Source organism: Anarrhichthys ocellatus, unplaced genomic scaffold (genome assembly GCF_004355925.1).
Source record: "Anarrhichthys ocellatus isolate YVR2014 unplaced genomic scaffold, GSC_Weel_1.0 scaffold22, whole genome shotgun sequence".
In the NCBI taxonomy this organism is placed as follows: domain Eukaryota; kingdom Metazoa; phylum Chordata; class Actinopteri; order Perciformes; family Anarhichadidae; genus Anarrhichthys; species Anarrhichthys ocellatus.
The window spans coordinates 6,263,856-6,280,017 of NW_022280052.1; the positions used below are offsets into that span (position 1 = coordinate 6,263,856).

At 41.5% G+C, this 16,162-nt stretch overlaps 2 protein-coding genes across 5 annotated transcripts in view; both read left to right on the forward strand.

Moving 5' to 3' along the window:
* Positions 1–9,629, forward strand: part of ppp1r2 (protein phosphatase 1, regulatory (inhibitor) subunit 2) — a 13,241-nt gene extending 3,612 nt beyond the window's left edge. The window contains exons 2-6 of the mRNA XM_031859713.1: positions 2,951–3,058; positions 3,635–3,718; positions 5,409–5,521; positions 6,767–6,955; positions 7,151–9,629. Of these exons, the coding sequence (XP_031715573.1) occupies positions 2,951–3,058; positions 3,635–3,718; positions 5,409–5,521; positions 6,767–6,955; positions 7,151–7,170 (514 nt within the window). The 3' untranslated portion in view covers positions 7,171–9,629. The remainder of the gene's footprint in view (positions 1–2,950; positions 3,059–3,634; positions 3,719–5,408; positions 5,522–6,766; positions 6,956–7,150) is intronic.
* Positions 9,630–11,356: 1,727 nt separating this feature from the next.
* LOC116390211 (arf-GAP with coiled-coil, ANK repeat and PH domain-containing protein 2) overlaps positions 11,357–16,162 on the forward strand; it is a 46,346-nt gene continuing 41,540 nt past the window's right edge. For all 4 annotated transcript variants that reach the window (XM_031859627.1, XM_031859631.1, XM_031859628.1 and 1 more), the window contains exon 1: positions 11,357–11,834. In XM_031859627.1, coding sequence (XP_031715487.1) covers positions 11,782–11,834 — 53 coding nt within the window. In that variant the 5' untranslated portion in view covers positions 11,357–11,781. The remainder of the gene's footprint in view (positions 11,835–16,162) is intronic.

Consider the following 16,162-nt stretch of genomic DNA (forward strand, 5'->3'; position numbering starts at 1 on the left):
GTGTGTGTGTGTGTGTGTGTGTGTGTGTGTGTGTGTGTGTGTGTGTGTGCGCACACACACCTCTGATCTAGTGATAAAGAGCAGTTATGCTTCAGGACAAGGCAGTACAAAAATGATCTCCCTCTAGCTGCATCTGTTTGTGCTTTTGACTCCGTTTAGATTCACTTCACCAAATAAAAATGTTACTCGTCAGTACCAAAAGGCGAATCTCTTTCATATTTTGTAGAAGACGTTGCCTTTTTTCCCACATCATGACCTTACGGTGACCGTGACCACTGATTTGTGGCCAGAGAATTCAACGCCTCCTCATTACTCCGCTTCTCTGCTGATGCACTTTATAAAGTCTGGACAGATGACAAGTGCTTAAGAAATGGTATTAGTCCTAAATCTGCTGCTGCCGGAGGAGCAGTGATTTGCACTCGGGTTGAGTGTATAACTGCAAAAAGGAAAAAAAAACCTCAAATAAGGAAAAGTAAAAAAATAAAAATAAAAGTAATATCAAATCTACATTCTACTATTTTTAGGTAAATAGAAGTGACTGTGTAAAGTCTACTTCATTTATAACATAAAACAATTGCGTGGGTTTGATTAGAAGGAAATCATTTAGCATTTGATCATTCTGAAATCCCCAACATTCAACCAACAGTTAATTTACTAATGTGTAATGTTTTTAGGACATGACAATAATTCAGACTGGTTCAAATGAATGAGCCTTTGCTGCTGTTGGTGGGTGCGGGCAGTGGTGGCCGGACCTGTCCTCACTCCTCTGTGACTGTGCTACCTGATAGCACAGCTCAGCTCTCAGTGATGACTCACTCTATTTAATGAGTTTTCCTGAAGCTTTTTGTTGCCAGCTATTGAGCACCCTGGAGGGATGGTCATCGTCACATAAGAGATGCAGCTCTATATTCAGTGGCTTCCTGTAGTCACCCCCCCCCCCCTCTTGTAGTGACAGGTGCATCATCATTGCTTTACTGTTTTTGTGATGATTTGCTCTGAATGAGTTGAGTTGAGTGGACTGGAATTGGATTTGAGGGCGATAGCGGTTTGGTGGAAATAGATCATGTTTGGGATTTGTTGTGTAACCACACACACTCTTTAACATCGTAACACACGCACTCTGTTGTTACTCATCGGGTTTTGCTGAGAAGGTTTCTGGAGTTTGTTTCCAAGTAGCAAGATATCAAACTATCCTCCTTGAACAAACAAAAGTTATACTATATTCTTAGGATTCTCTGGATCCAGATCCAGTCAAAAACTGTCTTGTTGATGTAGTAATGTCAGAGGTATGCACTCTCTTTGGGCTTTGAAGTTTTGCATGTGTTCTAATTACACAAACGTTCTATGGGAAACCGGATTTTACGGGAATCAACAAGAAAGCAATGAAAATATACGGGTTAGTTTCTCAGGCTGTACTTACTTTGTCATTTGCACAAAGGAGCAAACATTTGACCATATAAGCAGAAATAATGGTAAAGCTTTCTAATAAAAACGAAGAAAATCAACAATTCAGTTGAGCTGTCCTTTCATTAAATGAGTCGACTCATTTAACGTTGTGTTGAGCATTTTATTTTCCTGTTTTAATGAGAAGCTCGCAAATGATCTGTGATGCAACAGTGCACTGCTGAATGCAATGCATGGTTACAATTAAATTGAATGGGTATACTTTTAATCAAAGCATGTATTGCTTTTTTAAGTTCACGATTAAAAGGTAAAAGATATACATAAACAATTTTACAAAATTTCCAAAATACCCGATCTTAACTCTCCTTGGGAAACGTCCGGGCCCTTTGCAATCCTAGTCTGAAGAGATGTTTGGTTAACACGGTATGATTAATATGACACTTATATTAGACTATTATTTTTAGCTAAGCGTGCCTAATAAACTGGCACATCTGCCTTTTACGCCACTTATTTAGCTCTTATTTAACCAAATCCATCTCCTGAGAATCAGAGTCTGTGAAGCATCCAGGGAATCAACTTGGCTTAGCATCCGCAACCGAATCGATCGACTTATCGACAAACCTGTGTGGCTCAGGTCTGTTTTAGAGGGAGGAGCGGTCCTGAAGCAGCTGGCAGTGGATTTAGCATCACCCACCCCCTGCCTGTCTCCCGTGATACCCAACCTTTTGTTCCATGAACAACGTCGGGACTGATTTACAGTAGATCTTGGCAGCAAAGTCGAGGGAGAGCAGAGGTGGTTCAACCCAAGCCAGATAACTCCCAACAGCTCCTGGATTCATTGAAACCTGCACAGTGAACTATGCATTTTCTCTGTGAGCTTCTACTTCCTCTTCCCTGTGCTGTAATGGCAGGTGTTCCTCGCGTTATCCTCTCAAGCTAAACGTATCATTGGATGCTGATTTAGCCTTTGCTTCTGTTCATTTCCTCTTAGGATTTGAAAGGGCAGCGAGGATTAGAGTAATTCTGAACAAAAAGCGGAACCTAGCGGAGCATGCAGAGGTGACAGCCTTGTTCCCCAGATGAGAATGGAACCATTTGGGGGGGATTAGGAAACCGGTCTATTTCAGAGTGTACGGAACAAAAATTAACTCTCTTGTCTCAAATGAGACTGTTGTTTTGACTTTTGGCCTTATTCACTCACAGCCGATGAGCCTTACCTCTCACTCATGCCCTTATTTGGTGAATAAAGGTCTCACATCCGTGCTGGATTGCCTCGACATGAAAGCAAATACCACGTCAACTCCCGAGAATCCTCCGAAACCAAATTGGTGCCGATGACATCGCCTGACTCTTTTTTTTTTTTTTTTTTATTGTCTGTTTTCCCAAAATAGAAGAGTGAAAAGTGGAGCACGTTCGGTCCTAGATTAAACCTAGCAGCTCTTCTCCCTGCAGGAATAGTGTGTGTGTGGGGGGGGGGGGAGGGGGGGTTTCTGTCCATTTAGCCTTCATTTCCTTCTCACCGTATTTCCTTTGATCCTTTTTACAGGAAAAAATCCCAGAAATGGGATGAGATGAACATCCTGGCCACGTACCATCCGGCTGACAAAGACTACGGTATGATGAAGATCGATGAACCCAGCACACCTTACAACAGGTACTTCTGACAAAATGTCCCCTTTTTGAAGGTTTCAATTCATAAAATTGGATTCGGGTTGAATCACTTTTGCACATATTTTAAATGCTATCTGAAGACATTCATTTACTAGAGGCTTGTAAAACTGTATATCCTTATCTACGCTGAAAAATATTTCCATAGGGAATGCATGTGTAACGCCACAGAATTTACCCTTTAAATGATCGTATAAACAGTTTTGGGTTTTGTGCCAGTTTGGAAGAGTTGAGTGTCTGTCTGTCTGTCTGTCTGTCTGTCTCTCTGTCTGTCTGTGTCTGTGTGTGTGTGTGTGTATATATATCTCAGCAGGTTCGTAATCCAATATGCCAGGGTGCTGCAGGGAAGGTTGACCTTGTCACGGACCTTTCCTCTTTCAGTCTACGTTCTCCCCCCTGTGCTTTGCTACTTCTCTACCCATAATCCCCTCTGGCAACTTGTCTGTTTGGTTATCTGCTCCTGTTTATGTCTGCATTTCCTTGTCCCTTCTCAATCCTCCCTCTCTCTCCCTCCTCGCCTCATTTTGGGCTTATCTTTATTCGGTTAATTGCTCTCTTTCAGGATGGTGGGGGACGAGGATGATGAAGGGGCGCTGAGTGACACGGACGGCCACGGCGGACTCGCAGCTGATGACCTGGCATCGAAGTAAGACATGTGAACGGAGGGAGACGAGTACAAACCAAGTACAGTGGTAGAAAGCAAGCAATGAAATATGATTAGGCTGGCCGCTGTAACAGCTTCATTTCTTTTCTTTGTTTTGTAGTTGCTGGTGCAGTTTGTAGCTTTTTAGATTTTTAATGAAGAAGAAATGTAACCTGGAAAAGGAAGAAAAATCATTTATGCGCTCAGGTGTAGCCCAGATCAGCCACACCTGAACACACTCACCAATGTCCTTGTCCTCAAACAAGAATGTGTTGTAACAATAACTGATAGGTGTGTAGCACACACACACACACACGGGATACAGAAACAGTAAGCACTAGGCAGTACACTCACTCCCAGAATGCACTGTGGTTTGAAAAGTACTCATGGGGACGTGTCCTAATATGATTGTGCATTTATTTGTTCTAACTAAGAAACACACCTGTAAAAAATTAACATATCTCTATTGTGTGCATAACATACACACAAACATTATAAACCACACAGACATGACCCAACCTGTGTTACTGTGTGTTTTTTGTGTTGTTTAAACATCATCTGGTAACAGTTTTCAGTGCAAACTGTGTTCTGAATGTATTGATTTTTATTAATTCCATTATTTTGCTACATACAGAGCATCCTAGAAGGAAAGAAATCTTGATAAGAATTACATTTCCGGGCCGTTTTACAACCACTTGTGTGGAGTGCAAAGGGTCACATAAAAACAAGCACACGGAGAGCAAGAGGGCAAAGTCTTCCTGTATATCTGCCACTCGGAGCTGTTTTCTGGGTGCTAATGGGAGCTTGAGACGTGTGTTTTCTGTGGGCCATCTTATGTAAGTGCATTGATGCAGGGATTGGATGAGCGGGTTTGTGTGTGTGTGTGTGTGTGTGTGTGTGTGCGTGCGTGTGCGTGTGTGTGTGCGTGTGTGTGTGTGCGCGCACGCGCCACAGAGAGGACAGTGATTAGCTCCGGGCTTTGCAAGTCAATTAGCCGCTTTTTTGCATCCTTCCACACAAGAGCGCCTTCCATTGTTTTACACTAAACCCTCCAGATAGTACAACAGCAGCTCTTCTCCCTCCGTCCTCGTGTTCAATCTCTCCAACATGCTCTCTCTGTCTCTTCTCTCATACATCACTTATCCAGCTATGCCGTTCTTCGCTTTACTTCCCTCGTCTCTTAATTCACTGCTTCACTTACACCTTCTTACCTCCTTCCTTCCTGCCGGTCTTTATATCTGCCCGGGATATCGGATACTATTATTGGTGCTTTCTGAAACGGTAGGGAAATTGACTTCTTTCTGGGTGAACCAGGCCAGTTTGTTGGAGAGCAGCAGTACAGTAAACAGGAGCCTCCCCGGGGTAAGTTGCACCAATTGACTACCGTCCGCTGAGCCGTAAACCATTATTCATGTTGTCCTCTGCTGTTACAGCTCTCAGAGTGTGAGAGATGGGGGATAGTAATTCTTACTATTTTTGTCTCATGCTTGAGTACTCGCACATGCTCACATCTCTTCCCTCTCTCCTCCACCGTGCCCTAAAATCTCTCCATAGAAAGCCTTTTTTAGAAGTCTCTCCGCAATGACTTTAGGAGAAGCTATTGGTTATCTCCTGTCTCTATTTGGTCATTTAATAGGCCACTAATTCATATTTCTTGTCTGTTTTTTTTTTTTTTTTTAATCTTTATTTCAAGGTTGGTGGCAGCAGAGAGCTCAGAGCCTCGCTTCATGAAGGAAGAAGAAGTAGAAGAAGAAGACGAGGAGACCAGCGAGGAGGAGGAAGACGAGCTGAGTCCTGAAGAACAAGGTTAACATGGCGATTCTTTTCCTTTTTTTTTTTTTTATGTATTTGTTCACATCCACACCTACTGGTGCCCTCGTTTATCCAGTCTCAGTGTAATATTATTCCTCATATCCCACAGTTCACCTTAATACAAGCTAAGTGTCATCTGCAGCTGGGAGAGTGACGGTCCACAATTAAGTGCTGCTGGAGAGAGATCTGTTTTAGAAAGGGCTCCAGTGTTCTGTGTGTGCGTGTGTGTGGGTGCGCGTGCGTGCGTGCGTCACACACACACACTCTCACTGTGTCAGTATCCTTTTGACTGTTCTCTGACCTTCTATGTACACACACACACACTAGCACACAATCAAACAGGCGCTGCTGTAGAATTTGAACATGCCCGCTTGTTGTTTCACATGTATTTCTGAACTGTGCGAGTAAAAGCAAGAGAACAGTCTGGAAACTGCAAATACAATCGATATACTCCAACTGCAGAGCTCCAGCCACAGTAGTTTTTGGACACAGTTTTCGGCATGGCAACTTGTGCCACCTTCAGGAAAGTGTAAAAATATTGTTTAGAGCTGCAGGTGAAGACATGCTGAGTCAAGTTGAAGAGAATTTAGGAATGTTTCACATACAATATTTTCTCATGTTCAGTCCTTTTCTGCAGTCAACACAAAATACAAGACATATTTTGTGAGCAGATAACGCTGGCCTAGTGGACATATTTATCCAAAGTAACGTAACACTATAATTACTTCAACTACGAGAATAGTAACAACTATTTATCACTTTTGGAGTTGCTGATTTTTGCATACAGACGATGTGTGTCTCAGCCTGGCAGTGCCAAGATAATCCCAAATATGTCGGTGGCACATCACTCACACAGACATAGAGCCCAGCATAAAGTCTGTGGCACACCCTCCTTTTATCCTATTTTAGTTCAACTACCATCCATGTCGAGGTTGCAGCAAGCACTTGGAAGTTATTGTTTACTAAAGTAAGTCTCATCAGTTACGTCACTGTGTCCCATTTGGAGTTTGACCCCTTTTTAAAATACGTTTGTCAGAAACAATAGAAATGGAGAAGATTTTTACTGAGCAACCTGCATGTATGAATGTAGAAGAAATCCGTTGATTATGATGTAAAAATGTTGAATTAGAGCTTTTATCAGTAGTCATAATAGTAGCAATAATGAACCACTCTAAATGCTGCATTCAACCATTGCTTTGGGCCAATTTGAAACGATTTCAATGTTTTCTTCCTCTGCAGCCAAAAAGACGCATTTTCAGATGATGAGGAAGATGCACTACAATGAGGGCATGAACATCAAGCTGGCCCGCCAGCTCATCGCCAGCGAGCTCGAAGAGGACGCAGACGAAGAGATGAGGGACGACACCGAGGAAGTAAAGGAGGACACAGAGGAGACGGAGGAGATCAGCGTTGACCCGCCACAGGAAGGTATGGAGGAGGAGACACGGTGCACAAAGTTAGACGGAACCCATTTTTAATCAGGAATGTTGTTCAGCTTCCCCAGCCACTCTATTTAGTGGATCAAAGTACAAAGAGAGGAAAATAAATATTCCATTTCTATTTGTTCTAGCTCTTCCTGTCTTTCTAGTCTCACGTCTTTCCTGTCTCTTGTTTGTTCTCCAGCTGATTCTCTGGATTCGTAGAGGAGGCTTCTTTCCCCAAATTACAGCCCTTGTGTGTCGGCTCCAGATCGGGACAGACAATGCCACCTGCGCTCTGTGTTTTTTAATGCCGGGCCGCACAGCAGACACCGCTTCACCACTCGTATAACAAACCTCAACAGCCAATAACCTCCCGGTCACCTGTCTCTCTAGACTATTCTTTAGAAACTGTGCAATATAACCTTCAAAACAAACCTGGTTTTTATCTCCCAGAATGCAACACACAAGAGAAGACTGTTGCTCCCTCCTCCTCATCCTCCTCCTCCTCCTCTCCTTTTTGCCAAGAATGTCCCCCTCCTACCTCCTCTGGACTGGCATCGCACTGAAGGATATGTGATTCTGACCCTGAAAGGAGGATCAAGGTCCGTTAGAAAAAAACAAACAGCCGGATACCAGGCCCCCCGTCTGGCCACTCTACAGTCCTTCTGTACGTGAGCCCTGGAGAAAACCAGGGGAAACCCCACCGAAGGCATATCTGAGACGTAACAACAGCGATTTTACTGGGTGCTCTTCAGGTGGCTTTTACTTCTACTTTTGCTTTGTGACTCACCACTCTGTTGCATTTTCTTTCCTCCTTCAGTACTTTTTGTGATTTAAAAAAAAAAAAAAATTGGGACACTGTGATGACCAGTTGGGTTGTCACCTTTGTTTTACCTTGTGATTCAGGTACGCCATTCATATTGGCATACTGGTGTTATGATCATTTAGGAGCTATATATTAGTCTCTAATAGCACAAGACAACATGACCTACATCATCTAAACGTAATTATAAAGAACCATCCACATTTGACATCATACAGTACATACTTAATATATAACATATTTAATACACACGTGTGCTGTGGTGTCTCACTTTGATGCTTGCAGTCAATTGTATGGCTTTTTGCTTAAGATCAATTAAAACAACAAAGACCATCATTAATATATATTTGCAATTTGCTGATTTTTTTCCCCCAGAACTTTTTATTTACTTCTCTCTTTGCAAGCAAGCACAGCAAACCTCAATTACAATTCTGGCATTTTAAAAAAACAAACACGTATACCTCATAGAACCAGACGATAGGCCTTTTTTTTCCAAAATGAAATCCACTGATACATTTGGCATGTAGGTCGTCTATCGACGGTATTGAAGTCCTACATGTGAGGTACAGCTTGTGCTACTGATTAACAGCACAGCGCTCCGTCTTTAAGCTCTGATGTAGGGTTTGACAAAGAAGAAACCAGCTCTTACATGATTTGTTTAGTTGACTTCTTACTGCACGGGAGCTTCACCAGACAGAATTGTGTGTAATATTATTCGAGGAAGGTACATTCATCTACTTGGTGTTTCATTTCTCACCTGGCTTCATCACATTTTAATTTACGACGCAGCTTGGGAATGTCAAAGAGAAGTTATTGATGCTACTGACTTTAGTTAAAGCAGATGTTGCCAGCGGAGTTCACCACTAAGGCTTATTGGAGTTTTTTTGTAACAGCTGGAGTTCCTACAGGTGTCGACAAAGTCTTAAATTGTTGCATTTGACAAAAGTATTGAGGGGTAAAAAAAAGACAATGATCCTGGTGGCACGCATGGAGTTGTTGGTGGTCAGTTTCTGAGGGGATTCTTACTTTTACTATGATTGAGCTATACACTGTATGACTTCACTAGAACCGAACAATTTGAGGGATACGTATGGAGGAACCCTGAGTGTGTCTTGTGTTCTCTTCATTTTCTTCTGACCCTTTAATTACTCACTGTGGTTGAAAGTGTTGAGCTCTTTTTTTTTAAAAAAAAAAAAAAAAAAAAAAAAAAATGGAAATACAAAAGTTCATATAAAGTCCACAGACCAACAGTGTGTCTTCTGCAAACGTCCCTTTGCAGTTCGTTTTGTTCTCGGTAGTTTAGTATTTGGTGGTGTTATGTTTTTTTTTTGCCATTATTGAAGTTAAAGCAACTTCCTTTTGGCCATTTCCACTAATCAACAAGTTCACATCCGAGCAGTTAATCATCACATGGTTATTGTAGAGATACAGGTGTATGTCTGGAAATACAGATGCTGACGATACCGTCGTCTTCTATTCTGTTCACTGAATTCGTGGGCAGATGACAGACGGCGGCAGAGAAGCTGAGATGTTCGGTTTATGTTCTCACAAATGATCTGCCCTGTAGGTGGTTATTACCTGTCAAATGTGCCTCTTATGTATTTATGTACATGTGTGTAAAATGAACAGGCTATACTCCGTGTTACCGTTTTACTTTCACCTCGCGTGTCCTCCGACTCGCTTTTTGTTACTGCACCACGTCTGCCCTGTTTGGTTTGTTTTCTAAGAACGACAGACTGTTGAACACTATGTGTCTGTCTCAGTTATTTCCAGTTGAAGCATGTCCTTAATCATTGGATTGTGTGTATTCTGTTTTGTTTTTGTCTCCTACCATTAAACAAATGTTGTTATGAACTCGTATCTGCTGTGGCCTATGATTGATCTGAAGAGTCGGGTGCCTAAAAGTTGAATGATGCAGAAAATTGCTGACTGTCTGGTTAAATCCTCTGAAGGAGTTACAGCTTTCCTCCTCACGCAAACAACAAACGTTCTCTTGTTCACTGACGAATATCACAAGGTGAGCGCAACCTCCGGTCTGTCATCATGTGCCAAACGGTAACAAAAACAATATCCAGATTATTGATCACAGCTTTATCCAATTTATCATCTATCTTGGCAGTGATTCGAAAAGTACCTCTTTATTCAGAAATATACAATTACAAAATGGTCATATGCACCATTAAAATGTCTTTTATTTTGACTTAAACTTAAATGTGTTTTATTACAAAGTATAGAAATTAAGTTTCAAAGATTTGAAACGTTGTAGTATTCCATCACAACAACACCAGGCCCATCTTTACTTTAAAAGTAACATCATGCTCATCACTAATGTTAGTGAAGATTAATAACAACAAACATGTAACTCTGCCATCAATAAAGCCAGATGATATTCCCCGTGCTGGTTACTATATGTTAAACATGTTTCAAGCCTCTGCTTTTTGTTTTACATCCTATTATGGGAATGAATGGAAATGTTATTAAGTGCCAGTAGTCTACCTCACAATTACAAGTATAGGCTACTGGAGTAAAAACATTGTCCACTTAGTTTGGACATTGCATAAAATAATTATATATACATTTGAATACACACTCGTTGAGGTACTCTTTAAAATGACAGTGCTCCTCTCTAACCACCAGGTGGCGCTGTAACACAATGTATCTGCCAATCCCGTTGGGTTTCTAGTAATTCTAATGGGATCAAACAGGAAACTGTGTTAGCAGGGATTATCCTACATGTTTGGTGTTGAGTGGGTTTAAAGATGAGAATGAAAGCACATTCTAGTGTTTCAGTCAACTGCAAAACAGCGTTTTAACGCAAGTGGACGAGAGACTTGAATAAAATGTCGTGTTTTACCTATTCGTCTTGTTAAAGTGTTTAGTGTGTGAATAATTTGTAGGTGAGGAGTTATTTAATCTTCAATGTAAAGTACGGTGGAGTAAGAGAGGAGGAGGCCGTCCACTGACACAAAGATCGTGCAGAAACACACAGAGGCATCACTCTGGTTTAGTTTGCGTCTTTATTATTATTATTGTGTTGACACTTTGCTAGCAATGGATTACAGGATTTGTTTTTATTTCCTTGAATTGGAAAGAAAACAGATTTATGTTACAGGGCTCTTCTGATAAACTCTGGAAGATGTAGCTCCTATTCAATAGACAGACAGACAGACAGACAGACAGAGAGAGAGAGAGAGAGAGAGAGAGAGAGAGAGAGAGAGAGAGAGACACACACAGACAGGTAGATAGATAGACACTTTATTAATCCCGCAAGGGGAAATTTGTTCGCTACAGCAGCATTATGATACAGGTAAGCAATCAAAGTAACAGTAAAAATAAAAAAACATTGAGAATAAAAATGCAAAATATATACAATAAAAAAAATATTAAATATAAAAAAATGCACAATAGGAGTGGAAATCCAGAGGCACTTGCTGGTCCTGTATGTTTTCCCCTTTTTATCATTGTTCTCATTATTATTTTGTACAATGGCTGATAGCGACAGCCATTCCCGTTTTCCTGAACAGGATCACAGAAATCGAGCGCATGCGCTGTGGATAGTGAACCATCTGTCCCCAGCATAGACGATCTGTGAGTGAGGCAGTCGTCTCTGCGTGGAAGAACAGATCCTCTCCCACTGGCTGCTATGACCTGAGCTACCGGACGACACGTCTCTGCTCTCCGGACTGACCGCTGCTGCCTCGAAGACTTTCGTTGTTGCGCTTTTTTGTTTTTGTTGTTGTTATTGTAGCAACTCTACATTCAACACACACACACACACACACACACACACACACAGACACACACACACACAGTCGTTTATGGTTGCATTGCCACGACTCTTTGTAACCGTAGCTGCTGGCCTCTGAGGCTAGCAGTGACAGAGTGGAGCCAGCTGGTCGGACAGCGGTACAGTAGCGTTAGCACAACAAGCTAATTAACCGGAAACACTTGAGCCTGGATTACTGCCTTTAATCAAAGAGAGTCTGCGGGTTTTACTCACTGCGGTCACAATGAAGATAACTGTGGATTTCGAGGAATGTTTGAAGGACTCTCCAAGATTCAGGTGAGTGGTCGCTTTAGTCCTGGTTAGTGGTGATTTATGTATCACAAGAGGAAAGTATCAGTGAATTTAGCTGCCTGCTAACTAAAGCTAATCATGATTAACTAGCTCTCTGTTTGCTGCATGCCTCTTTTTCTATTTGTGTCTCTCAGAGAGCCATAAACTCACTGACCGGTGAGGCACACACGAGCAGGAGCAAGCTGGTGCTGGTTTATTGTGTATAAATTATGTATATTATGTATGTATATTAAAAATGAATGCTGGAAGACACAGTCTGTGCCATTAACCTTAATTTGGCATTGTTTAAAAAGTCAAGCATACAGTATGAGAGTGTGCAGTACTTCACACTGTGCCATGCTTTCTTATTTAACTGGATTTAAGTGAAATTACAGAGAAAAAAAAGTTAATATTTTGCAGCTATACACAGAATCTGTTGACATGCATCCACACAGAAACAGAGTGATGTTAATCTGTGATAATAGTTTGATTTAATATAAGTATTTGAGCATATTTTCTGAGAAATTTGAGTAAGCATGTTCTTGCTTTCACCAATTTAGGCAATTGAGTATTACAATATCTGAATATATGATTTAATTATGACACGATTATATTGAAAGACCATAAATTATCATATTGAATTATCATCCAGCCCTCTACTGTAACTACATATGCTGCAACTAATAATTATTTTCATCATCCTCCAGTTATTATCTCAATTAGTCGGTTAATTGTTTGGCCCATAAAATGTCAGCAGATGGTAGAAAAACAGATTCCCAAAGCCCAAGTTGACACATTGTGAAAGTCTCAACAACCCGAAACAATTAAGATTCATATTGTTGAAGATTCAGTAAAATGTCACATTTAAGAAGATGAAACCATTTGTTTTTGGCATATTCGCTGAAAACGCTGACTTTGTTAATAACCTTTCAGTGCATTGACCCCTCATGGATGGTTTAAGCAGTACCGGGCTTACACTTCTTCTCCCACCAGCCACATTAAGTGGAACATCTTTAAACTCATCATCCATTTTAAGTATCTGCATGAAGTGAATAATGGCCGAGTCCACTTAAAAGTGTAAAGCGAGCTCTCGTGTGTTCATGTGACGTATTCCTGGCGGCACTGTTGCTTCTAACATCACTCACAACAACTTCTTCTTCTTTTTTTTTAATCCCGCGAGCTTTAAAAGCTGTGAAAATGTTCTGTTGGCTCTCCACTTCCTTTCTCACTCACTCTGCGTTTTACAGAGATGTGAGAAAGCGCCTCTTTCCTCCCACAGCTCCCATTCGCTAATGCTGCAACATCCTCTCTCTCTCAAAAAAACAACAACAACGAGGAACAGATGTTAACATTCGGAGGTTTGAATGAAGGGAAACGTCCCAGTCAGCTGTGTTGCTTGAATCTGGCTGGTCTAACGCTCTGGTGACTTACATCCCACGTGTGTCACCAACACTGCAGACAGTTAGAAGTCGTGTGTGTCAATGATAGGCAGTTTATCAACAAAGCAAAGCAAAGGAAACTGCTCTGATGTGGGGAACATACAATGTTTGTCTGAAGTAAACACATGTCATAGTTGCTATAACTTCAGCTTACAGATGTAGGTTCTGTTGGGGAAAATATGGTTAAATTTCCCATGATCCTCTGCAGCCAGGAGTCCAGCTAGCTCCATCTCTATCTATATTTTTTTAGTGCTCTTTGTCCTTTTACGAGAGTCATCGCTCAACATTTCCCTAAATGTAAATCCACTGTGGGCTCATCCTGACGCGTTGGGACTGATCTTTGCAGTGTTCCACTTCGACCACCATCGCTTCACTCTTATCCCCCCCATGTTATGTTTGGCCAGAGAGGAGGACATGGCGAGTGAGAAAGAAAGAATGGATGAAAACACGGATATACACACCAGTGTGTGTGGAGCTGCCTCTCACTCGCTCAACATCTGTTTCCATTTTAGTGTTTTGCTTTCAACTTTGTGCCAGAGAATATGAAGCCCCCAAATGTGGAGAGGGTTGTTTTTTCAAGTGGTAATTTGGCACACCCTACATCTTTTTTGCTCTCATCTTGATTTTAGTTTGGAAGTTGTCTTGCTTTCAGCCCGGAGGAGAGACGCACGAGTGCAAAACTGATGTGTTTTTGGCAGTAAAACCCTGGTAGCCTAGTTTTCCACTTGAAAATCGACATTAGACTCTGTCTCCTCTTCAACTATGAGAGTCGAACATTCCCTTCAGTGGGCCGTGGCTTTCCCCCACATGTATATGAGTAAATATTTTACATATTTAATAAGATTTCTTATCCTGCAAGGTCCCAAAGGAGGCTAACTTTTGCGATTAGAAAATAAAACATCGTAAGAGCAGGATGGATATATACTGTATACCTAGTAGACATGAACTGACTAAAAGTGAGCTTATTTCTGTAATAAAAAGCAACCTTCCTCACCCGCTTCTCAATCGTGAGAACATGATTGCTGGCTCCTGATTGGTTTAGCTGACTCTGAGCTTGGTGGAGGGCCATTGTATGAAGTCATCGGTTGAACCTCCCCGGTTGCAGCTTCCTCTGAGTCATGGCCGGCAGCTGTAGAGCGGGCAGATAACCGTCAGTCTTCTGTAACACAGAACCTTCTGCCTGAAGAGGAGCTCTGGTCCCTCATTAGCTTCCTGTGGGAGTCCAGCTGAAGGCTCGTTAGCACGCTCAGCTCGTTGAAGTCTGATTTAATTGAGCTGCGGTTCGTTTTCCTTTAATTAACAAAGGGCATTAACGGCTAATTAAATGTCATGACTGACTGCACTGGTAGGGCTTGATACAGTTGTGTTTCATTAAGTATGGGGCAGCAAAGTGAATAAAACAGAAATGGTTATTTTTACACCAACTTCTGACATTTGAAGGCTAAACGATTAATCAATTATTTAAGAAAATAAGCAGTAGATGAATCAAAAACGAAAATAATGAAAGTCGTTTCTCCCGTTCTTAATTGTTGATAAAGTTTCCTTCTTACAACTTATGTAAGACATATGGAAGGCTGAGGATGCTTCACTAGAGTCTGTGTAACCGTCTATCTTTAAGTAATGACCTCATCTTGTTGATGTTGAGGCTTGTGCGTGTAATGGTGGGTTTTTACCACAGCAGGACGCCCCCCCACCTCGCTGTCTAACAATTACAGGATCTACGTCACAGCACAGCACTGAAGCTCACCCCATTCTTCACATTTCCATCCACAGCGACAGATTCAAAGTGTTTACCACCACTGTCATTTCAGTCCAGTGGAATAAACTTTATTCGTTCCCTCATTGCAGACACAAGAATGTAAATTATAAAACAGCAAACCCCATGTGTAATCTTCTTTCTATTAAACATTGTTGAAGGCAGAGGCAACAGAGGGAAGAAGAGATGGCAAAAAACACCACTGGACACAAAGCTATACGAAATATAATTAGAAAACATCAAAGGGAAGTTCAGCTGTCAGACGTCTTAATTGGATTAGTTCTAGTCATTGTGAAAGTAAGCCTGCTTTGAGCTTACAGTGGAATTTGGAGCTGTATTACGTAGGAGAATATGAATATGGGATTAGGCTCTATGTTGGCAGATACTTAACACTAAATGACTCAGTTTGGGACTGGAGCAAAAAAAAAGAAGTTCATTATCTGTTAATCTGCCCGTTATTGAATCGATTCATCTTTTGGTTCAGACCAAAGAAGAGAAATGCAGATGTTGCATGATGGAAACTGATGTTCAGTCGGACCAGTGAGTGCAGAAACTCTGCATTAGCACATATCTGCCAATTTTGAGGACAGTGAAAATATGCGGAGAGAGCAGATGGCCTTGGAGAGTTCATGCCTTTTGAAGTGCAGGTGTGTGTGCCACCGGCCCCCAGAAGTCTCTGTTGTGTGTGCAGCGTGAACGTCAAACCTGTTTAACTACCTCAGTGCTGCTGGCCCGCTGCCAACAGCCACACACACACACACACACACACACGTTTTGTTTTGGTTCATGGTCACTGAATCACTGTAAAATAATTAGGTGTCTCTGTTTTTAGAGAAGATGTTGCTAGTCAGAGCTCTCAGTAACATGTGGAGGGCGAGCAGCACCGAAAGGATCGAAGGCTTTGTCGTTGTTGCAGTGGGACACTTTTTAGTCACCCGCTTCTGAAATAACACATTTAATGGAGATGTTTTCCCAATAATGTAAACTTTATACACTGTACATCATCTAGAGCTGATTAGATTCAGCTCTTGATAGGTTACCAGGTTGAATGTTGAATAATGTAAATAAGGCAGAGTGACCGATTCAAATACTGACTGCTAATTACATTCAAAGTTACATTTTATTCACCGGACCAATCT